This window comes from Sceloporus occidentalis, unplaced genomic scaffold (assembly GCF_023333645.1).
Source record: "Sceloporus occidentalis isolate IW3139 unplaced genomic scaffold, rSceOcc1.0.p SCAF_30, whole genome shotgun sequence".
Taxonomy (NCBI): domain Eukaryota; kingdom Metazoa; phylum Chordata; class Lepidosauria; order Squamata; family Phrynosomatidae; genus Sceloporus; species Sceloporus occidentalis.
In genome coordinates, this window is record NW_028317010.1 from 7,237,519 (window position 1) to 7,263,526 (window position 26,008).

General features: G+C 38.4%; 1 protein-coding gene across 1 annotated transcript in view; it reads left to right on the forward strand.

Moving 5' to 3' along the window:
• LOC149298998 (rhotekin-2-like) overlaps positions 1–22,643 on the forward strand; it is a 30,208-nt gene extending 7,565 nt beyond the window's left edge. Inside the window, exons 4-12 of the mRNA XM_089486817.1 lie at positions 3,051–3,104; positions 11,477–11,594; positions 12,961–13,158; positions 14,590–14,684; positions 15,159–15,265; positions 17,794–17,925; positions 18,327–18,492; positions 21,258–21,365; positions 22,099–22,643. Of these exons, the coding sequence (XP_089342943.1) occupies positions 3,051–3,104; positions 11,477–11,594; positions 12,961–13,158; positions 14,590–14,684; positions 15,159–15,265; positions 17,794–17,925; positions 18,327–18,492; positions 21,258–21,365; positions 22,099–22,643 (1,523 nt within the window). The remainder of the gene's footprint in view (positions 1–3,050; positions 3,105–11,476; positions 11,595–12,960; positions 13,159–14,589; positions 14,685–15,158; positions 15,266–17,793; positions 17,926–18,326; positions 18,493–21,257; positions 21,366–22,098) is intronic.
• Positions 22,644–26,008: the final 3,365 nt, after the last annotated feature.

Below are 26,008 nucleotides of genomic sequence, written 5' to 3' on the forward strand. Positions count from 1 at the left end.
TACAAAGGCCTCTTCAGGCTTGATACGACAGCCAGCAGGGCGTCTGCAGAAGAGATCTATGTTTCGATATTGCTTTACAATGCTGTAAACCAGAATCTGTTTTCCTATGCTGGTGATCTGCAATGTATAGCCACTAGAGGGTACAAGAAACAGAAATCTATGCTGCAGGGGCACAAATCTACCTCCTGGACTTGATTGAATTTTGCGGTTGGACTGGGGGGTGCATTCTTCATTTGCATGCTAATAGTCACATTCAAAAATGCACTCCTTTTATTCTGGGGTAATTTTGAGCTGCCCCTCTCGGATAACCTACAGTTCGTATTGATGACATTTTACATGAATATCTCTATTGTTCCATTTAATATCTTAATAACATTCCTACTACTTAATATTATGATGCGTTTCCTTTTCATCTGCACATCTTGTTCAAGCTGTATAATGAAAAGCTAGAATCTGAATGTGTATCACTACTGTGGCTTAGGCTATTACTTTACGCCGTTAGAAATATATCTGCGGAAAAGCATTACATAATAGCCTGCTTTTTTAATCATTTTAGCAACAAAAGGACAAAGCAGGAAAACTGAAATACGTCTTTGTTGCTTTAGCAACACTGGATTAGATCATCCATAATTCAGACAGCATTTTCCAAGTGGTGAAAAAATGCAGTCGGGTTTTCACACCTGTGATTTATCTGTAGCAGAAATACAAGCTCAGTTTTAATAATCATAAAAAAGCGAAATCAAAATGAATTCACACGTTTTGCGGAGTGCCAAGCAAGAAGATGTGTTGTAATCATAGTTTAATCTTTGAGAGGTAATATAGTTTCCTACACTCAACAGGTACGAAAAATGTTATACGGCTTGGGTTTTCCGTCTCTATTTACGTAGATATAAGTGGCTATAATCTGGCTCTAATAGGAACGGTCCTTCAACATTTTGGACAACGCCGTCTTATTCCTGCGGCCCAAGGGAAATCTGATCTTAAACCCTGCAGTATGTCAGGCTGTTGTACATGTGTAAGCAAATATTAGAAATCCTGTGAAAACACTGCTGCAATTTTTCACCAATTACATTACAAAAAAAGATTTGTACCGCTAAGTAACGCACATGCTGGGCCAGGATTATACTAAAAATAGCTGGCTCTGCGTTTATATTGTGTAGTATCTATGCAGTGCTTCAATTCATGGATTTAAACCTCTTTAATCTTTATATTATTTCAAGGCATGAAATACCAAGTTAATTATAACGCTAGTACAGAGCATATAACATTTCTCTGATATGAAGAGTTTACATGTTGACGAAAAATAACGTCACTGGGGGGGGACTGCAATAAAAAGACATTTAGAGTAAAAATTACATTGTAACAAGTACAATAATATGCACTATGTGGACAAAACTATTGGGACACCTGATTATTACACCTGAGGGGGTCATCCAGTCCGGCTTTACTGCGATATTCTGTTTTTTACTGGCTTACACCAACAGGGACTTTATTACATCACATTCTAAATACATAGACATTATTATGTAGTTGACCCCCCCCGGCTATAACACTATGTCCTTAAGCGTATGTGTAAATGTGTGTATATTTGTGGCATGAGTGTGTGTGTGAAATGAAATGGGTGAAATTATATATATATATATATATATATATATATATATATATATATATATATATATATATATATACACTCAAATGATATATTACCTGCAACAAATATGCAGTTTACAGATTCATAATAGTCAACATTTTATATCTGTGGCACCAAATAGTGGATTTTATGTAAATGACAATAATATACATAAACTAAATTTGAATGTAGCCAAAAATACGAAAAAGAATGTGCTAATAAACCACTGTTGTTTGTTTTCCGATTATGCTATTAACCCGCTAGAATGGTTTAGCATCTAATAAATAATTTACCAGCTGCCGCATGGACGTAGTTCTGTGTATTGCTGGAAGTGTACAGTAAAATCCTGCAGAATACATTTCTTGGAATTGAAATTACACAGGGTATGAGCAGGGCCGGCCTAAGACAAGAATATGTCTGGGTGCCCAATTTTTTCTATTTTATTTTAGGGAGATGTGTTCATCCAATCACCCCACCTCTATGCATGGGTTTATTTTAATGGCAGCACTTTCTGGTCACTGATTGGCTTCTTGAATCGGCCAATCAATGGCAACAAATGTCAGACCACAGGTTAGGAGGGTAGCTTCTGCAGCAGGGCTGAAACTTCTAGGTCAGGCAAGTTTGGGGTTTTTTATTTTAAAAAAAATGCATTGTAAAGTTCTCAAAGACAAGAATATTGTGGGTGTCCGTTTCTAATGTGTCCAATATTGATGGAAGGGAAGGAGGTACATCAGGGGTGATAAGCGGGGGACAGGGATTATGGTCCAAATGTGGTCCAATAGGCAGACCATTTGTAACAAGTTCACCTTGTAACAAAGAAAATTTGATATTGCTGTAGTAGCCCAAGATAAATTTGAGTCTTTAACCAAAGGCTACACCTTTTTATTGGGCCAACATGGGAAAACATGTAATGTCTGAATGATTAAACATATAGGTTAACATGTTCTTAGCATTTATTGCTCATTAGCCGTCACAAATACTTGCCTTGTTTGCAAATATTGCCAAAGCTAGTTAAATATTCTTGTCTCTTCCATTTGCTTTTATTATATAAATCTGTTCTGAGACCATCAGTTTACTTTTGCCTCACACATAGGGGTTTCAACTGAAAGAAACTTTGGGAGAGCTGAACATTTTAACCCCTGTGACCTCTTCCATTTCTTAGACTTCCCCTAGCTGAACTATTCACTATACAGGGCTAGCTCAGCCCTTCTTGAAGGAGATACTCAATGAGGTTTGCCCCTACATAACCTAAAGTGGAGTCAGTGAGTTAAAAGGTAGGTTTCTGTAAACTCACTCTTTAGTGAAAAGGTCCCATAGAGTTGATGTTCCATAGAGGACCTAGTACGATGGAGACCTCTGACATACATTCTAATTTGTCAGCATTTCTGTATTTAAAATCAAATCTGCTTCTTTTCTCCAGGTATTCGAATCCCTTTGATGTGGAAGGATTCTGACCACTTCAGCAACAAAGAAAGTAGGTTTAACACATAAGAATTTTTATTTGGCAATTTGGCTTAAATACGGCTCTTAGCACTTGGCGGGTGAGCTTTTATGCTTTTGCCGGACGCAGTAATAAAGCCTCATAATTCAATTCTATGTCATCGAATGTTGGTACTTATTGTCCTATACTTTAATAACAGTCAAGTTATCTAGTTAGTCTGTTAGCTGATAGAATATCGTAGATGACTTGTCTGAATTGAGCACAAAGATTTATAAGAAAGATTGTGTTGACCAAACCTAAATTTATTTTTGTCATCAGATTTATTTACAGAAGTAACTGTTGTCTTTATTCTCATAAATGTTCATTGGGGGCCACTGATTATATTCTTGAAAAGTAGCAACAATAAAATACAGAACACTTGTGTTACTTTGTATATCATACTTGGAAATATTTAATTTAATTACGTGCCTAAGCATTTATTTTTTTTTCGTCCACATTTTCCAGGCTTTGATGATAGAAACTGCTTGGAGATCCTAGACACGTGACAAACTGTTTAAATGTATAATTAATGAAAACAAGAGTGCTTTGACAACTCCTTCGAGTATAGGGCTTAACGATTTCATCTGAAAAACATCCAAACGTCATATACAATGGCTGTTGTAGTGCCTTCAAATTTATAAAACAAATTGTTTGAATACAGGTTTATATATATATATATATATTTATATATTTATTTATTTTTGGTTCTAAAAAATGTTTTAACAGATCATTTGCATGTGCATCTAACGTTTTTGTAACAAAATTGAAATAGTTTTCTAAAACCACATTTATCAAATGAAAAAAAAATCTAAGAGCTATGGTTCGCATGAATACCTACAGGCGTAAGATTTACTAATGGCTCAACGGTGTTTAAGTTGAGGTTAGAGGACATTTTTAATCTTCCAAATTTAACATTGCATGATGGACCAAGCTAGCACTCTACAAATCAAAAATAATTGGTGATATTTCAAGAATTTTCACTTTATGGACAATGTTTTATTCAGGGTCATCTGAGCCCTGTCTGCAGTAGAAACTATCCATTGGGCTTTCATTAAGTTAGAAAGCTCAAATGTATAAACTCACCAGCTGACGATTTGTTGAATAGACTACAATTTAATCATTTTAAATGTTTTATCAGCTATCTGATTCAACTTTATTTTATCAATATTGGAACTTTAGCTTTAGGTTAATTGTGTCCGGACATTTTTTAATTCATCAATACTGTTCTGGCATTCTAGTACCTTTAAGTCAAAACAAGTTTTTCATCTGGGTCTGTTCACTGAAGAAAGTAGGTAGGGAAGTTTGCAGGAGAGTTGTCTTTCAGGTCCTTGACTTCACAATACATTGTGAAGGTCTAGCCCCAGTGAGCTTCTGCTGTAGGAAGCGCTTGGTTGGCCCTGAATAATGTATGTTTAAGTCAGTGAGATTTCCCTGAGGTCCCCTCATCCATTAAATTGTGAATAATGCAGGCCAGCTCAGCATTTCTAGCTGGAGAAACTGCTAGTGTTGGCCCTTCATAATGACTAGAGAAGTGAGGGAGTTAAAAAACACAACTCTTCTGCAAATGGTCCCATTAATAGTCTGATCTATGAGCAAAGGCCCATGACGGTATTGGAGAGACATACATGTATGATAGATTTATCATTGGGTTTAGGCTATAACGCTTTAATGTATTTAATAGAAACAAAAGCATACACATGATGTGTGTAATTTGATCCCTTTAAATTAATAGAGCTACCTTTTGATGTTGAGGCATATTTGGCTCCTAAAACATTCCTGGCCTGCCAAAGAGAATCAGGTTTTTTAATGTGTTCTTTCCATTGGGAATAGCACATAAAACCACTGTTAGTATTACATACCATTGTCACATATTATACATTTCCAGATGTTGATAGATATAAAATTTGTAGTCCTCTTTAAAACCTTTATTGAAAAAACAATGGTGGTTACAGCCCACCATTCTATGAAACCTTGCCCGTTATTGATCATTTTGTCTTTGAGCATTTTAAAGCTATTTAATTGATTCTCGAGCTACCCTTAGAAGAAACGCCATTAACCTGGAATGTAAATCAATTTATAAGAGGACATTGCAGATCAGAACTTGACAAATATTTTAGTATCTAAGAGACGGCACTGAAAGTTTAGGGACCTGAAGACTTACGAATAAACATGCTGGTTGTTATTGTATTGTGAGCAATCAAGAAACACACAGATTAGCAAAACCATTAATTAGGATGCCTATTATCATGAGGGATCAGAGTCTTACAAATTGTGTTCACTGCTAAACCTGAATTCCTATATTTGTGATTGCTGTTACCCTGATACTTTTGGGGACCTTCACATCAATCTCTAGTCATTTGCACCTTACGTTTTCAGATAGAAATGCACTTGGAGGTGCTTGGATGTGTACGTACTTGTCCACCTAGAGTCAACCTAGTTTGTTTCACTGATCCATGACAAAATGGGCATGACTGCCTGGCTTGCCATGCCATACAAAATTAAACTTATATTAAATTCACAGTTTAATATAATATTTGAAGATACAAGAACAGGTTAGTGGGGCTTCGTTTATAAAGAGGTGGAGAGGATGTGGATAATATTTACTAGCATGTTCATTATGCAAATGATTCTTTGCAAAGAGCACACATCCCTAAAATTGTATTATGTCTCAAGGACAAAGGAATGAGCGTAAGCATTCATCTAGGGAGGGCGCCTTTGATGGTAGGTTGATCATGGTCTGCTTGGTGCCCAACAGATTCTACTTTTGGTTACTCTTGCGATCTGGATGCACTTTAAATGATTACTTTGTAGAGCTTTATCTAATCTGAGCCGCTTATGTTTGCCTGTGTATTGTCCCACATTTTTTATAAAGCTTTAGTCCATATACATATAATACTAATTAAACAGTAGCGCCAGTGTTCTGATTATGGGTGTACCCCGATTACTCACATTTTTACCCCAGCTGCATTGTATTCTTCTACCATATATGCTTATATCTATGTCTGCGGATGCTATTATATCTTTTTAATACAGCTTTTACTTATGGAAGTGTTTTATACATGTCATTCAGTATGTAATATTAATTTACATGCTGAATGCCTAGAGTATTTAAACCATTTTCATGTTCTATGATTTAATAACAAATATACTTTCATAATAATTGAGAAATTAAACTTTTTAATTTACAATCTTTGCTAGCACTTCGTAAGCTGCTTTCACTTGTAATAGGCTTTTTATACACTGCCAGCCAACTTAATCTCTTAATACCGCCAAGAAAATATTTCCATTAAGGGATGGCAATACTAATGCAAGCTTGCCTCCTTGATATCATAGGGAATTGTTGCTTTCTTACTTCAGAGACATAATCAACAGATTGGTTTAGCTGGTGACACCATGCAAACAAAACGGATCATTTGATAGGGATGTAGTAGGGGTTCTGTTTCTTTATTTCTTTTGTAAGCTTAAATGTTGGATCATATCTACCACATCAGCTGCTGATGTTCTCCTTTTTAAATAAATAAAATGTTTCCCATGCTAAAACCTCTGACATGTATCAATCCTGTCCCGAATAATGTTAAATTAAGTTGATTTCCAGTTGTACATCGAGATACAATATAAGACCAAAACTATGTAGACTCCTGGTCATCACACCTATATAAGCTTGTTAGACATCCCATTCCAAAACCATAGACATTAATATGGAGTTGCCCCCCTTTTTGTGGTTATAACTGCTTCCACTCTTCTGGGAAGGCTTTTCCACAACATTTTGGAGTGTTTCTATGCCAATGTGTGACAATTTATCCAGTAGAGCATTTGTGAGGTCAGGCACTGATGTTGGACGAGAAGGCCTGGCTCGCAATCCCAGTTTATTCCAAAGGTGTTCAATGGTGGGGAGGTCAGGGGTCTGTTCTGCACACTTGAGTTGTTGGACCTTGCCTTGCACACAGTGGCACAGTAATGCTAGAAGAGGAACGAGTCTTGCACATGCTGGTACCACAAAGTTGGAAGCATGCAACTGTCTAAAATGTCTTTGCATGTTGTAGCAATAACATTAAGCTTCACTGGAACTAAGAGCGCCAAACCCTGAAAAACAGTTCTACTGCTAGAGACTCTAGGGGTTTACACCACTTCAATGGACGCCTGATGTTGCATATGATCTTTATATATTTAATTTTGATTAAGGCTCTAGTTTACCAGCAAAATTTACCAGCAGTGAAGGAGCCTAATTAAAAAATCTAGAGACTGGTTTTACCATCTGAGCTGCTGACTGTAGAAATACAGTTTTATAGACTTGTGCATCTAGATTTGTATGAATTGCAGATTTACAGAATTTTGGTAAAGAAAAACAAAGCAAAAAGCTCAGAATTTTCATATGGTATTCATGGGTCCACATTCATTCATGCTCTCGCTCTTGTTCTCGTTCTCTCTCTCTCTCTCTCTCTCTCATGCTCCCTGCCTTCTCTGCCGACCACTTCTGCTACTGCAGACCACTTCCGCTTCTGCATCTTCTCTTTTCCTTGCCATTCCAGGTGGCACATGAGAAGAAGGCTCCGCCTACCAGGTAGGACAGGAAATACTATAAAAAAAAGGAGACCTCCCCCTTCCTCCCCAGTGTTTCCTGCCCTACTCAGGTAGCGGTTAGGCTGAAGCTTACCTCTACTTCCTTTTTTTATTTTCTCGGAGCCCCAGGGGGGCGTCCTTGTTGATGCCCGGCAGAGGTCCCGTGTGGATCTAGGGTTCGTGTGGCAGCCTCGGAGGCTGCAACTCCGCGTTTATCTTAGCAACGCACACGAGGCTCAGCCCTCGTTCGGCTCTGCCCACAGCCCAGGGGGCTCACTGGGATGTGTATCTTCGGGCTCCGGTTCACTCCGTCCCGGGGAATCCTCAGAGTATGGGGACAAGCACTGGTTACCTCAGAGGAAAGGACCACCTCGTTTCAGGTCGAATTATTACAGAGCTCCAAGAGACAGAGAGTCCTACAGGCCCTCAACCTCCAATCAAGACTACCAGTCCTTTCGGGGGAAACCCTACGCAAGAGGAAGATTCCAGAGAGGAAGAGGCAGGGACGGTAAAGCAGGAAGGTTCTGACGCCAGCTTCAGGTAGGGGGCAGGTTGACCAGTTTCATTCATGCCTGGGAAGAGATCACCTCAGACCCCTGGGTCTACCTCACCTACCTGCCCGGAAATTCCTGCTGTCCATGCCCCCTGCAGATCCTTGGAAAAGGTCGGGCTCCACGAAGCTCATGTCAGTGGTCGTGGCCTTTCTGAGGCAAAAAGGCATAAAGGTGGTCCCATATCTGGACGATTGGCTCCTCGTAGCGGCCTCAGCAACTCTGCTCCAGTCCCATCTGGAGTTTTTTCTCAGGACCCTCCACGACCTAGGATGGCTAGTAAACAGACTCAAGTCACAGTTGCTTCCAAACAGACGTCGTACCTTTCTGGGAATGATCCTCGATTCACACGTACAGAAGACGTTTCTCCCTCGGGACAAGATCATAAGATTGAGGGAATTTGTATATGCGGTCCTAACGAACAAGTCAGTGTCCATCAGAGCCATCATGTCTTTGCTCGGTCTAATGACCTCCTCCATCTCAGTGGTTCCCTGGGCACTTGCTCACGCAAGACCTCTTCAACAGTTCCTGCTGGATCACTGGGATCGCTCTAGGATGTCCTTTCGCAAGAAGGGCTGACTTTCTCCCTTCGTTCGGGAGTCACTCCGATGGTGGCTGACAGCCAAGAATCTTTCACAGGGGCTCTCTTGGCAGACGAGAGACTGGGTGGTAATTTCCACCGACGCCAGTTTGAGAGGCTGGGGTGCTGTTATGGGAAGCAATATTACCCAGGGAACTTGGTCTCCTCGGGAATCAGACCTGCACATCAATTTTCTAGAACTCCTGCGACATAAGTCCATCAGGATCCTTTCAGACAACGTCACCGTTGTGGCCTATCTTTCCAAACAAGGTGGCACCAGAAGCAGGCGCCTGCAGACCCTGACTGCTCAGATCTGCCGATGGGCGGAGTTCAGTCACTGCACTCTGTCCGCGGTTCATCTCAAGGGTTCACTGAATCAGGAGGCGGATTACCTCAGCAGGAACTCAGTACTCCCGGGAGAATGGTCCTTAAACAAAAGGGTCTTCGACTTCATCACAAAGAAATGGGGTACTCCTCAGATAGACCTGATGGCCACGCACCTAAACAAACAGGTAAAGGAGTTTTAGTTTTTTTTCTCTCTCTCCAGTCGGCTGTCCCCAAGCCCTGGAAGCACTCTCGCAGACCTGGGACTTCGATCTCGCGTATGTTTTTCCTCCGCTTCCCCTTATCTCCAGAGTGCTCCGGAAGATTCGGGAAAACCCTCAGTGTCATCCTGGTTGTTCCTTTCTGGCCTCGAAGAATCTGGTTTTCGGACCTTACCAACCTGGCCGTAGACGAGCCCATGCTTCTTCCTCAAGTGAAGGATATTCTCCTTCAAGGCCCTGTTCTCCACCCAGATCCCTCCCGGCTCAGCCTGTCAGCATGGCTTCTGAAAGGGAGATCCTGACCTCAAGGGAATGAACTTCATCAGTAGTGGAAACGATTCTCTCCAGCCGCAAGAAAACTACGGCTGCTAAATACCAGAAGGTTTGGGAAACGTTCATCACCTGGTGCAATGGGCACGAAGTATGCTCTCCATCCATCCGTGAGGTGCTGGGCTTTTTACAAGACGGCTTTGATAAGGGGTTACAACCTGCTACTATCAAGGTCCAGATCTCAGCTCTCAGCAACTTCTTGGACTCCAATCTGGCTTCCCATCCCTGGATCTCCAGATTTTCTAAGGGGATGTGCAGACTTCGCCCTAGGCTCCGTCTGTCGGTTCCACCTTGGGACCTTAACCTCGTGTTGCACCAACTCACTACGTCTTCTTTTGAGCCTCTAGAGGATACCTCTCTAAAGCTGCTCACCTACAAGGTTGTCCTTCTAGTAGCCCTCACTTCCACTAGGAGGGTGAGTGAGCTCCAGGCTCTCTCCAGAGTGGAACCTTTTCTCAGGATTCTGCCGGACTGCATTATCCTCCGTTTACCACCAGAGTTTCTCCCTAAAGTAGTCTCACCTACTTTATGTCCGGATCCCAAGAATCCCATGGAGCTGGAACTCCACTCGCTAGACCTGCGGAGGTGTATCCTGTCTTATCTCTCACGTACGTCTGCCTGGAAGAAATCCGCTCTCTTCCTGTCCTTTGTGGGGACCCGCAAGGGCAGAGCAGTGTCCAGGGCTTCCATAAGCCGCTGGCTTAAGGACGCAATCACCTTATGTTACATCTCCGCGGGAAGAGTACCTCCCTCCGGCCTGAAGGCACACTCGACCAGATCCGTCTCGACTTCCTCGGCTGAACTCTCCGGGGTGAATCCGGCTCTCATTTGCAAGGCAGCGACCTGGAGGTCGATTCATACGTTCGTAAGGCACTACAGGCTGAATCTTCATCTCTCTGACGAGTCTCAATTTGGTCGTCGTGTCCTGCAGACTGGAATCCTTCCCTCCCTATCTCGCTAATTCTTCTCATGTGCCACCTGGAATGGCAAGGAAAGTGAGAATTCTTACCTGGGAATTCCTTTTCCTTGTCCATTTCCAAGGTGGCACACTTTTACTCCCACCCATTAAATTTACTTTTGCTTGTCTATTATTTGTCTGAGTCCTTCTTTTTAACCACACTGGGGAGGAAGGGGGAGGTCTCCTTTTTTTATAGTATTTCCTGCCCTACCTGGTAGGCGGAGCCTTCTTCTCATGTGCCACCTTGGAAATGGACAAGGAAAAGGAATTCCCAGGTAAGAATTCTCACTTTCTCTTCTATCTTAAATACTTCATCTTCTTTCTTTGTCTGCATCTCTGTGTACGTAATCCAGCAACTTCCGCCAAAATGGCGTCGCTGCTGGCCTGCAATCAGGTAAGAGGACGTTGTTTGTGGTGACACCCTCTCCTGATCCTCCAAATGGGCCTGAGGAAGTCGCTACAAGAACCGCCATATTGCACTGAGCTCACATGAGCAGTGAAGGCAATTAGTTTGCTTGCATCTGATGGTTTCATTAATAGCCCCTTGAATGGGAACAGGTCGGTCAAATTATTTTATTTTATCCAGATGACTGTGGGTTTACTGAAGGAAGGTCACATTCCAGTTTAACTGGTTTGTTGATTCCAAGCATGAGGTGCAGAAAACATACATTGAGTTTGGAATCCTTATCTATCGTTATCTTCAAAGCATGGAATAAGCACAATGAGTTTCCTGTGCATAATGAGGCATTTCTTTCCTGTGTGTTAGAATAGTTTGTTCATGTATCTCATGAGCGTATTACCCCATGTAAAACTAACCCAATGCCTTTTTATTTATTCTACAGAATCACAGCGCTATGCCGTCTTTTGCATGTTAAAGCTGGGAAAAGAGGTTTATGACACTGACATGGTTATAGTGGATAAAACAATGACCGATATTTGCTTTGAAAATTTAATTGAATTGTAAGTACAATTTCTCCCTTTGTGTTAATGTTAATCAACTTGCTTTATAATATATATATATATATGTATAAATTGTACTTCTGTTTACCTTTAAAGTTATAGCGAGTCTCTGTTGTATTTCATTTTTAGGCACCTTGTTTTAAATAAATAAATAAAGTTCCAAGATTTATTCTGATATATTGTTCAATAAATGTTATATTCCCAGGGATCAGCATCACTTGCAATCCCAGCATTTCAAGCAAATAAATCCTCTTTCCTTTTCTCTTAAGGTTTAATCACATTAAAATAACACAAACTATATTAAAAAAAAATTCCAGTTTCTATGGCAACAAGCAATTAGTGTCTGCTTTTTTGTGCCCCATAACAATTACATGTTCTTGGCAAAATTTTACAAGCGTAAAGAATTATTTCTATGAAAGGTCTGGGCGTTCAACAGTACTAGTGATGATGTTTCTAATGAAGCATTTAGTTACAGAACTGTTACTTTCAACATATTAAGTGGAACAGCACCTTTAAATTCCTCTTTAAATGTTGTAATTTGAATCCTGTCATGTATTGAGACTGTGTATTGCTGAAAATAAATTACAAAGTATGCATGCGTGAGAATTATGGTGGTTTTTGTGGACAACAGTTCCTACAACTCTCATCCATCCACTAAATGAAACTTGGCTGTCCCTATTATTGGAGCCTGACAACACTTTTATAAAAATAGGCTGCTAATGGGATTACGTTTTCTTGATTTTAGGTCACTCTGTTGAAATCATAACCAGTCCATCTTCTTGACAAATTTGGAGATTTGAAGGGCAAACTATGATAATCTTTGTGCACTCATGGAAGCATGATTTTTAAAAAGGATAGGGTTTTTTTTTTTTAAGAGATTTCTCCTGAATTTTATTATTACTAATAATAGTATTATTATTTTTGGGAAAATGTCTGCAGAGAGAGAGAACCTTTTATCAAGTGACCGGTCTGCATTACTTAATGGAGATCTTTTTACACCTCTTAATTCAACAATGCATTGCACGACAATGGATTAATATATATATATATATATATATATATATATATATAAATATTATTTATGTTGTATGCGTGCATTTATCAGGTGTCCAAATGTTTTGTTCATTTTGCCTTATAAATTTCCTTTTGCCCGCTGTTTTTTTCCCTTTTCATTATTTAAATCTTCATTCTTCTTACGGTATTCTACCCTGAAGAGCATACTTTTTTTCCCCGACGTTATAGATTTGTCTGCATGTTTTTGTCTCTAAGTGAGGAAGAAAAAGGGCTCTTCGCATTTCATCGGATTTTGTTACTGATGAGGCCCCCCCTTTAACTTGATTAAATTGTGTTTGCTTGTTTTTGACAGCACCGAGGCAAGGCCAGATTTTCTGCTAAAGCTGGAACTATATAGCTGCTGCATGGAAGATTCTTCTATAACCAACACTCCAAAGAAACTTGCGCAAAAGCTTAGAAACTCAATTGGCAAATCTGCAGGCAAGAAATTGAATTCAGAGTTTGAAGAAACAGAGCCACAAGCTTTATCGTTCTCAAGTCCTCATATGCCGTGAGTGGGTTTTTTTTATTTTTCTTCCACTATGCGTTTTTCCTGGGGAGAATGTTTTTGTGATATGTTTATACATTTAGAAGTCATTTCTAAATGTGGAAATTATATGGTATATACCGTATTTCTCCAAGTATAAGACGCTCCCTTGTATAAGACGCACCTTAATTTTGGGGGCCGAAATTTAAAAAAAAAATATTACATAAAGTTATTGTACTGGCTGCCTGGGCATGATATGAGTGTGATTGATGTTAGCTGCTAGCAATTGTTAGCAATCGCACTCCTATTATGCTCAGCCAGCCAGTACATGCACATCACTTTCAGCCTCCCTGTGCCCCCTACACACGGATCCATGCTAACACACACACATACATACATACATACATACATACACTCCCCCACCTTACCTGAACTGCAGATCTTCTGCTGCCGCTCACAGACTTCCGTGGGGCCCGCTGTTTTCCTCTGCCTTGCTCGAGCAGGAACAGAAACTGAGCGGAGTCATGTGATGCGATGTGCATTCACGTGACTCCACTGGGTTCCTGTGTCGCCGCGGCGGATCAAGAAACGCTGCTGAGCAAAACAGGTAAGCAGCAGGTCCCCTTTCTGGTCCCCTTTTTAGACCCCAAATTTTTCTAAAAAAGGTGCGTCATATACATGGGGAAATACGGTAATTTATGACGTCAGGTCCATCAGAGCCGGTGTCCACAAGCATATTAAAATCAGTCCTGGATTTTTAAAGCTAGCAGACAATAACATGGTATATGTGGATGCTGCAGCTCCTCTCTACGCTCGCACAGTTGCAGCATGCGGCTGTATGTATCCAGCTGTCAGCCAATCACGGGGGAGGTACCATCCCGCTAGGCATTTGCCTTGTTTTCCTTATGGCAACTCCTGGCTCGTTCAGAGCATGCGAGTTTTTGAATGAAATGTTAATTGTTGTTAGATTGTGTTTGTGCCTTATGGCATGTCATAGATTAACCATAAATGTTTACCGCTAAGTCAAACATCCTATAATATTACAAATGAAGCATATAATGTGCTGTTTAATTAGTATGGGTGACATTTTGCACAGATATCTTTGGATGGGCTAGTAAAAGGAAGAGAAAACATAGTGCCTGAAAACAAATTGTTTGTAGAGATGTATTTATGTTCCATGAACAATTCCCTTTTTGTTGGCTTCAGAGAAACTCTGGGTTGGTCAATAACAAACCGACAAAAGGAAGGAGATTAATAGGTCTGCATAGTGAATTTTAATGGGTGGTGCAGTCCAACTCTTGGATGATTGCAAGCATCATTGTCAATGCTTCATTAATGGACATTACAGTAAAATACTGATTTATAATGGAAGTGAAGCTAACTTAATTAAATTCACATACAGGGAATGATGCTTAGTGTGCAGTTGCTTTAACATCTAATCTTTTTGCCCCATAGAGGAGCAAAATACAACTTGCTTGCCCATATTACCTTCACTTTGGAGGATATTGAAGACAACTTCAGCACCCATAGTCTAACCATAGCTGCTCATGGTAAGTATTCAACTCTATACATACATTTTAAAATTGATTTTTATGTGGAAAACACCTTTTTATCTTGACTTGGTAAATCTCTAAGAGGCTAAATTTAAGAGTCCTACATCTTACCTATACAAAGAATATTATATATGTGCCCAGAAAGAATGTGGGTTCTAGAACCAAAAACTCTATTTTAATTCGGTTGAGGTAATCTGTAAATCTTAATATAGGTCTGTAAGAACTGAATTGCAAACATCCATTCCTGATAACATTAATGAAAACTACTGAAAAATGTTATAGCAGAATAACTATAACATTTATAGAAATGAGCTAGAAAGAAGTGGTAAGAGAATCCAATGTATACATATTACGCTGTTAATCATAACATGCAGAGCTAAAGCTTACCAGTATCTGCAAAAATCATATAATACGTAGCTGGTGTATATAAACATTAAATATCTATGCTGTTTTTCTTTTTGTTGTTTGCAGAGGAATCTTCTTTTTGGCTTCCTTTGTATGGTAGTATGTGCTGCCGATTAGTTGCCCAACCAGCCTGTATGACTAATGAAGTAATATCAGGATTTCTCAACCAACAGGTACAGAAGCTATGTGACTCTCTCTCACTCTCTCTCACTCTCTCTCACTCTCTCTCACTCTCTCTCACTCTCTCTCACTCTCTCTCACTCTCTCTCACTCTCTCTCACTCTCTCTCACTCTCTCTCACACTCTCTCTCACACTCTCTCTCACTCTCTCTCTCACTCTCTCTCTCACTCTCTCTCACTCTCTCTCACTCTCTCTCACTCTCTCTCACTCTCTCTCACTCTCTCTCACTCTCTCTCACTCTCTCACTCTCTCTCTCTCTCTCTCTCGTTGTAACCTATGGAGGGTCCAGGGTCACCGTCAAGTGTGAAAATCTTATTCGAAAGCCTATGTATTTTACAACATGTATTATTACAACATGTATATAATTTGTGTTGACTGTATGAGCGTGTGTGTATATATGTAGCAAAGGAAAAAATTATTTGATCACCTGCTGATTTTGTACATTTGCCCAGTGACAGACATGATCAGTCTATAATTTTAATGGTAGGTTTATTTGAACAGTGAGAGACAGAATAACAACAAAAAAAATCCAGAATAACGCATTTCAAATAAATTATAAATTCATTTGCATTTTACTAATTGAAATAAGTATTTGAACCCCTATCAATCAGAAAGATGTCTGGCTCCCAGGTGTCTTTTATACAGGTAACAAACTGAGATTAGGAGCATTTTCTTAAAGGGAGTGCTCTTAATCTCAGTTTGTTACCTGTATAAAAGACACCTGTCCACAGAAGCAATCAATCAGATTCCAAACTCTCCACCATGGCCAAGACCAAAGAGCTGTCCAAGGATGTCAAGAACCTACACAAGGCTGAAATGGGCTACAAGACCATCGCCAAGCAGTTTAGTGAAAATGTGATAAACGGTGCAATTATTCGCAAATGGAAGAAACGCAAAATAACTGTCAATCTCCCTCGATCTGGGGCTCCATACAAGATCTCACCTCGTGGAGTTTCAATGATCATGAGAACAATGAGGAATCGGCCAAGAACTACGTGGGAGGATCTTGTCAATGATCTCAAGGCAGCAGGGACCATAATCACCAACTACGAAGGTTACACACTACGCTGTGAAGGCCTGAAACCCTGCAGCACCCACAAGGTCCCCCTGCTCAAGAAAACACATGTACAGCCCGTCTGAAGTTTGCCAATGAACATCTGAATGACGAAAAACTAAAAACACGTGTAAGGTGATGGTAAAAGAATAGGAACCAAAAATTACTTCTCTAATGTATCACTGCCGCAGCCCAACCAAAACGCTCCTCTCGGCGTTCAAACACGTAACCAGCAAAATTCGGGGCGCATGTGTACATAGAAAAAAGAAATAATCTTATAGTGTAATATTGTCAAGAACAATAAGCTATGTAAAAGGTGTGAAATGCACTCACAAACAGTGCCAGCACAACAGGCTCGTCTGAGGTATGAAGACTGTTCTTTATTCTTTAAAATCTCTAAGAGTATAAAATAAAGAAAACAACCATATGGTGCAGTATCTTCCTTAATAGTATGTGCGCAAGTTAAAAAAAGCACTTACAGGATGGTTGAATTCAAGTCGCTATTCAAACTAAATGTCCATTGTAGTGGATCAGGAACATGCAGATTAAAAAACTGTCTTCATACCTCAGACGAGCCTGTTGTGCTGGCACTGTTTGTGAGTGCATTTCACACCTTTTACATAGCTTATTGTTCTTGACAATATTACACTATAAGATTATTTCTTTTTTCTATGTACACATGCGCCCCGAATTTTGCTGGTTACATCTGAATGATTCAGAGAACTGGGTGAAAATGTTGTGGTTCGATGAGACCAAACTCACCATGTTTGGAGGAGGAAGAATGCTGCCTATGACCCCAAGAACACCATCCCCACCGTCAAACATGGAGATGTAAACATTATGCTTTTGGGGTGTTCTTCTGCTAAGGGGACAGGACAACTTCACCGCATCAAAGGGACGATGGATGGGGCCCATGTACCACCAAATCTTGGGTGAGAACCTCAGCCAGGGCATTGAAATGGGTCGTGGATGGGTATTCCAGCATGACAATGACCCAAAGCACACGGCCGAAGCAACAAAGGAGTGACTCAAGCAGAAGCACATTAAGGTCCTGGAGTGGGAGTGAGAAAATCTATGGAGGGAGCTGAAGGTTCGAGTTGCCAAACGTCAGCCTTGAAACCTTAATGACTTGGTGAGGATCTGCAAAGAGGAGCCAATTACAGGAAACACCAAGTACTAAGTAATGTTTTGCAAAGGGGTCAAATACTATTTTCATTGAGTAAAATACAAATCAATTTATAACTTATTTGAAATGCGTTATTTTTTTATTTTTTTCTTGTTATTCTGTCTCTCACTGTTCAAATAAACCTGCCATTAAAGTTGTAGACTGATCATGTCTTTGTCAGTTGGCAAACGTACAAAATCAGCAGGGGATCAAATAATTTTTTCCTTTACTGTATAATATATATATATATAAATATCTATCGCATATGTGTGTGATTTTTATGCATTTTGTTTCCTTGTAGGAATTGGTGGCAGGCGTTGGCAGCTGCATTAGGTTGTACTGTGTGCTGAAAGGTGGAAATCTTCTGTGCTATTATACCCCAGAAGAAATTGATGCGAAGATTGAACCAACTTTGATTATACCTGTTAACAAGGTAAGTATTGTGAAGAAATACTACTATATTTCATGTATTTCTATACACACTCCAATCAATTTTGATAGAAAAGCTTTTAAAGGGCATGTAAGAATGATATGGTTGTTGGTGGCCTGCAGGTCAAGTGTGATTCTCAGAGGTTTTTGAAGCTGTGCAAAAGGACTAGGGGTTCCCAATCCCGATATCTATTTTATTGTCCATGAAGCCTATAACAACTTTCTTCTTGGGCTGATGTCAATATGTGACTTTTTTGGGGGGGGTCCAATAAATGACAGAGGGTGACCTAACAACCTGGGATTGTGTGCATGTATAATTATGAGATATATATATATATATATATATATATATATATATATATAATTAGTGTGTGTATATATATATATCCCCCCCCTTTTTTTCAGGATACAAGAATTCGAGCTGTGGGGAAAGATTCCAAGAAAAGAACAAACAGTTTTTCTGTTATCAACATTATGTCTGGAGAAGCTGTTACAAAAATATTTTCAGCCGACAGCAGAGAGGAGCTTCAAAAGTGGATGGAAGCTTTCTGGCAGCATTTTTACAACATCAGTAAGTTATTAATGCGCAAGGCTCCATCTAAACAACTTTTTTTATTTGTTTGTTTTTTTTCTTACTGAATGTAAAATTGTAGATAAATGGTATTTGTATTTATCCCAGTCATTTTTAAATTTCCATTGGCCGATGCTCTCTGGAAAGTTTATATTCTTTAAGGAGGGCGGTTTTGTAATTTTTTTTTCCAAGACAACTCTCCTGCTTTAGCCTGTGATAACGTTGCTTTGGCTTTTAAATGTCTGAGGTTGTAAGCATGTTCTGTGTGTTGTCAACTGGAGCCAACACAGGAACGGCAATGAATAAGACCAGGAAGATCCTCGCTAAGTGGAAATACTGTGAATTGCAACACTATTGCGCAAGTCTAGTGGTAACCTTTGACAAATAGCAGTGGAGGCAGGCAGAAGAAACGCGTGGCTCTACTTGCGCTTGTCCATCCCTGGAGGAGACTTCTGCTCCAAAATATATATATATATATTTTTTAAACTGGGAATAAGCCAAAGTAAGCTTATGTTATCTAACATGTTTTTCGTACATCATTGATCTATTGCCTGTGTGGTTATTGTGCCTTATGGTTGTTTTCACTAAAACTCACATTAGAAAGAATCACAAAGTTATGTCCAATACAAGAATAATTGTTTTCTTGTAATCACTTGTAAATTTTTCATTTATCTATTTTTTCATGCACTTAATCCATGTAAAATTCTTGTGCTGTTTGTTCTGCTTTTCTCCCCGTAATCCATTGTGCTAATTTCTCCTGTGAGTACAATTAGCACAAGCCACGTTGAAATTGTATTTCCCCAAAGCATGTATCCAATTAAGAATTTTCTTAAGGAACAGACAGCGAAATATTGCCTGTTTGGTATTAATTTTAATTGCAATGTTTCTGGTGTAAAAAAAAAATAAAAAAAAAATCACATTGGGCACAATGTCAATTTTACTAAAAATGGTTTTTGCATCAGATTTATTGATTTTTGGTAACCGATGTTTTTTTTCAAACTATCATTTGTTTTTATATAAAATTAGTTTATTTAGCTGTAAATGAATTAAGAAATGGCTTTTTTTTTTTTTTTCTGGAAATAACAGAATACATTTTGTAAATTAAACAAAGTGGCCTTTTCCCCTCCTTTTAATGTATAAAGGAAATTCTATGCATTTTTTATAATTTATATATGCCTTTTCAATAGTTTGGTGTAACTTATTAAAATATCTGAAAGAAACCCAAATTACTGATCGAATACAATAGCATGACTTAATTTTTAAAGCAATGATTCTAAAATAAGCCCTCCTTAACAAAACCAGCTGCTGAAATACAAGCATTTTGATATACTTGCAGACAAGCATATAACCAAATAATCGAGGGAGGGGGGAAACACTCTCTCTCTTTGTTGGTCATGTTTTTATGTCTTGTCGCTCTTGTATTTATTATTCATGCGATCGTCTAATAATAGTCCAGTAGCAGTTACACAAAGTCAAATAATAATGCTTTTGTGCTAATGAGCAGAATGCCGCCCTGCTATCGGCAGCTGACAGCACCATATGAATGGCTTCTGAACAGCTGTTAAACAAGTTCTTGACATCGCATGACAGCTGGTTGGAGATCGTTCATGAAGCAAATATGTATTCAAAATCAAATATCAATTTAGCACAATCACGCGCGACATTGGTGCAGTGGGGATTAAACATCAGTCTACGCGCTGCATTCTTCCATCAATTAATCAGCAGTTAGATATTGTGTGTTATCTGTTCTGTTGCTAACCAGTTTAGGGCTCAGATCACAAAATTTGCTGTAATTGGGTGTGTGGGGCACTGTGCCATAGAAAAACACTAAGTATTTGATTGGTTGCCTCCGATTCCTAAAGCATTAGAAATCTAAGTGTGGATAACAAATCAAAATTCCTAAATGGGTAATCCGCTGTCCCATGCAGCCCCGCCAATGAAGAAGCATACTAGAGTACTTGCCAAGTAATCATTCTTCAACTTCTTAAGACCCCTTACCTTTAGGACGCTCTGCAGCTTCCCATCTGTGGCCCTGTTTTCACGCTACTAGTCGAGATTAGCGAATGCACCACATGGCACAGGTAGCAGGGGATGGGAATGAGACCTGCATATGAAGGGGCTCTGCAGAATACCTCTATACATTTGTAAGGGGGCCGCATGAACATTTTAAGTGTACGCTCTGCTATCAACACATTAAACGTATGATGGCTGGAGTGCCCCTTTAATATTAGTCTAGTGTAATAGTACAGTACTTAATTGTTATATTCCTTACAAATTATATATATCCTTTAACAACCAAGAATCACTTATTTCTACAAGTTAGGGGTTTTTATTACTCATTTGTGGCAGTATTTTTCTTATTAAGCAATTCATAAATATGTTCAGTGGAAAAGTAAATGTTGTGGATTTGGTAAATGTGCTTAACAATAATCGAGAGACGCAAACATATGATTTGCCTGCCAAGTGAAATTCTGTTTAATTATACATTCTATAAGTTGTTGCGTTTTTACCATTTTTGTGCTCTTTAACCTTTAGGATGTTAATGTTAACAGTTCAGTATGTGTGAAACGGAACATGCTATTTTTAATACGCACATCTAATGAATTAAAAGCCATCACAATAGTATTAGTATGTAGGTGTTGAATAGCTTTTTCGTGATAGGAATAATTATGCATTTGATTAAAAAAAAAAAAGCTCTCAAAAGGATATACCTAGTTTGTATGGAACATTATTAGTGTAAACGTTAACTCAATTTATTCTTTCAGGTCGATGGAAGCATTGTGCAGAAGAACTTATGAAAATTGAGATTATGTCACCACGGAAACCACCATTGTTTTTAACAAAAGAGGCATCCTCTGTTTACCATGATATGAGTAAGTTTATTTTTGTGACACATTGCTTGGAGAATCATCTTGTATTACGCAAGTTTAATATTTAAAGTTTTTAAAGGAAAAAAATAAATAAATAATATATATATATATATATAATATACATACATACACATTATTACATTTTCACAAATCCATGATCTGTTAATAACACGCCAAACGGGCCCGGAATTCTGTGAATCCTTGCCTGCAAACAAGTAGTTGTAGTCAGTATGGTATATTCAAAATATGTGATCTGTCTGTGGCCCTGAAGAACTAGAATTGTATGCTCCTGATATACAATCTGTCTAAAACCTTTTATTTTTATGTATCACACGTAATCAGGGTTAGCCTAAATATTTTTTAAAATTCTTGTTTATATGTCCTTAAGTGGTACAAAAGCACATGAATGATTTTTATTTTATTAATGCAAGTCTGCCACTTTTATATCTGTATTTCTATGAACCAAAAATTTGCACAATAACACTTATAAACAAAAAAGGGTCCCAGTCTTGTTGTACACCCCCCCCCCCCCCCAATTTTTGTTTTTTAGCAAGACAGGCTTCATGCCCAATTTATTTTTAGATTGTATTTGAGCATCCATGTTTGGGGTGATCTAGACCAATTCTTTGCCCCAGGGTTTATTGGATATGTTTGTAGACTAGGTTCTAGATTTGGAAGTTTTTAACAACTAAAACTTACAGCTCTACCTCACATTAAGCATTATTTGACCTTTTAGGTATTGGCTCCCCAGCGAAACTTGAAAGTGTAACCGATATTCTGCATAGAAAAATTGAAGAAACAGATGGGATGTTCCTTATAGGACAGCAAGAAGATGCTGCACCACCTCCTTGGGCTGCTTTATTTAATGGTAACCATGACCTACATTTTGAGAAAAATACAATGCCCTCGGCCTCAAAAGATGAGACCATACAGGGCCTTGATGGTAAAGGAAAGAAGAGAAGAGCACCACCTCCTCCACCCAATAAACCACAGTTTGGTGCAGAAACTCATGCGAGCAGAGACATTGTGGAAAAAGAGAACATGTGGACACGCTCCAGCTTCTCCCGAAAGTCCTTTGATTCAAAGCTGGCTGCTCTAATGCACCCGTTTCAGAGGCCTGTGGCAACCCCTCGTATCCCTGTTTTATCAGAAAAAAGACAACTTGAAGATGGCAAGTCCAAAAGCCAAGATGATCACACAACAAAACCGATCCCAACCCCTAGACAGAAATCTGTCAAAGAAATACTGGACCCTAGGTCATGGCGCCAGTTACAAGAATGACTTTTTTAATAATATATATATACTTTTAATTCTGTAGTAGATGATAGCATTGGAAATCACCACAGTCCAATTAATGGTTAAGCACAGAAGAAAAAAAGAAAAGACATTTGTTATGAACAAATTGTTCCATAGAATAATTGGCTTATTATTTTAATACCCCAATCCTATCCTCGTGTTATTTGTAATGTGCTCAGTTGATGTATAAGAATTTTCGAATACCCTGAAGAAAAAAAAACTATGCTCTTAATCTTCAAAGAGAGTTTTTCTTCTTGTTGTTATCCTCTGGCTTTGAGACTGTTCTGCATCATAATTGCGGAGAAAATCTCTGTTTAAGATGACTAGGCAACATAACTCACCAATGCTGTCTTATGCCAAATCATTTCTATTATTACAATTAATAGGTACATTGTTCAAATTTAATGGTTAAGTAGGATTTCGATTAGCAAAGCATTAATATTTCCTCTTCAGTTACGTTTGTGGTTTTCTGTTGGCTTTTTCTGTATAGATTTCTTTTACTTTAGATTTTTGAAACTCATTTATGTGACAGCTGCATTATTAGTGTTTGCGTATATTTTGTCCATAGACAAGGTCTTTGCTTATTTAACCATATTTCTGTATGGATTTTTACATAGCTGTTCACCAATGTATGATATTTTCCAAGATTCATAAAATTACAATATGTAATCCAGGGAAATAAGTTACTACGACAATGTAGTATGCGTTTTTCTTAGAGTACATGCATCCCTGGAGATAGACAATTAGATATGTTTTGTGTTCTTCCAACCCACCGTCCATCTCCACTGCAAGCAAGTAGAAGGAACTGTCATTTGTACCAAACATATCCTATAAAAAAGAATATTAGTTGTAATTAACAGTACTTTTCTAGGTGGCAGAATTCAACGGTATAATACCAAATTTAAGAAATCCAACAAATTAATGAGGGAGTCCATTATTATCAGCCAAACAGTATTTGCATATTGTGTACATATCCATTATGCATATTGCATATTAATTCCTATAAATGTTTCAACTACTAAACATTAAAAATAATATATAAACGCGCAATGCAGCCAGCTTTTTGGGGATTATTCAAGAGGTGGCAGGAAAGTTGCAATTTCATCTCTGGTTTCATCGTGCATTATGAATGGCCCTCGCTGTGAGCTTTTGTTGCAAGAATACTTTGTATGCCAGTGTATAAGAAATATTTCCTACATTCATACTTTTTGAAACGCTCCTTTCTTATTGAACTATGAATAATACAGGGCCAACTCAGACATTCTAGCCAGTGATGGCCCTTCATAATGCATAGTGAATTCAGAAAGTCCAATCCATAACTCTCCTGCTTTAGTGAAATTAACCCCCTTGCGCTGCAAGATTTTATGGGGGGGAAAAAATAGATTGAAGGCCACTTTGAAATATGTAAAATTATTTTTTTTTTTTTTTGCTGCAGAATTACGAAAACGTTTTTTAAAGTTATTTCAAAGAAAACATTAAAGTAATTTTAAGAGTATTGCCAGTGGGGTATTACAATGTCTCAGATATTGTATATTCTGTGAAAATATGCAAACACATGTTTTTTGGTGTTGAAAAGTGTTTGTTCAATTCTGACCTTACATTACATTTATTTAAGATCTTTTAGTTTAAAAATAAAAAAGTTTCTAGCAAGGTCAATGCCATTTGCAAAACAGTTTTGCTTACCTGTCCTGAAATCACAATGGAATACAAAATAAGACCATTAACAAGAATGCACGTAGTTGTTTATATTTCCAGCAAAAATCGCTCAATTTTGATTCTAAATGCTTTGTAATTTTATCAGAAAATACATTGTGATGTTTCTTTAGATGACTCCTCTTTAACTGCATGACAGTAAGACTGAAGCAATCATCTGTCATTTTCTGTCTGTAGAACAAGATGTATTTGCCTGATTTAATTAATTTATAAATCTTCTATAAGATCTACCGCAACAGTAATATTTCTCATTAATCAAGAGAAAAAATCTACAGTGGAATATTGGATATTTTGTTTGACATTTTTTGTGTAAAAAAAAAAAAAAAATGTAACTAACATGATTTAACAATACATGTTCATTTTTAGTTTAACAAACAAAATGAGTGGCTATATAGGAAAAAAACAATTAGAATTTGTTTCTAGATTTCTTCATTTATTCCCACAGTTACATACAAATATAGAGGGAGAAGCAAGATTTCCGATGTTTGCTTGGACTGCATGTGTGCTTCTATTCGTGCATCTAAATGAGCTTAAATTACTCTCTGCATTTGGACTCACAAGAAATGCCTGGATTCATGTATTTTATGACTATTGCCTTAGTGAAAATAGAACTGGGTAAACTGGATTATGGATTCTTCCTCTTAATTCATGTTGTATCTATACATCTGTATATTAGTTACAAACACCTGTCATTAACACTAAAATAAATATCCCTAATTTTGATCATTTTCAATTGATTGTACCTGGTAATGTAATGTCTTATTATTGATTTGTAGTAATACATCTAACTAAGTTACCCCTCATCTGGAGCATGTTGTTCTATGATGCTTACCCATCTGTGAAAACCTCTGCTTTTGTTATAATATTACTTAATTAGCACACACATAGCATAGTAAGGCAGGGCTGACCATACAGAAGCCTTCAGATGTTTTTCTCACACCTGAGAATTTTTTTTTCTGTCCAGTTATTATCCCAAATAATGCCACTCTATTAAAAATGATCTCTGGCCTACTCTATTAAAAATGGACAGAAGGTACAGTTGAGGCTGAAAGTTTACAAACAACTCCACGCATTTCTTGTTACTATGCATTTCGTTTGACAATGAAGGCATCTACTCTGTTTACATCAGGGTGTAAACATTCCGTCATCTTAATTCACTGTATCAGAATTCCAGTGGGTCAAAAGTTTACATACACTTTAATATTTGGTGCCCTTGTCCTTTAATTGCTTAACTTGAATTAAACACTTGGGGTAGCCTTTTCATTATACTAAGCTGGATTTTTTTACCCATTCCTCCCAACACAAGTTGTGTAACGCAATCAAGTTTGTGGGCCTCCTTGCTCAGACATGTTTTTTCAGTTAAATTTACAATTTTTATGGGATTCAGGTCAGGGCCAACTTAGGAGGCACGGTTAGGAACATTTCCAGTGTGGAAACCTTTAAACTTTACATTTAACCTCATGTGAATAAATGTTTAAATCCACATGGAAGTCACTTACAGAGTGGTCTTCATGCCAAACACAAGCAAGCAATAGCCTAACATGTTTTGCCCATCATCCTAATTAAGCCCCGAATGGTGGGTAAAAGTCTTTCTTCCATATGCACCAGACCAACCTCTCACAGTGGACACCTTGGCT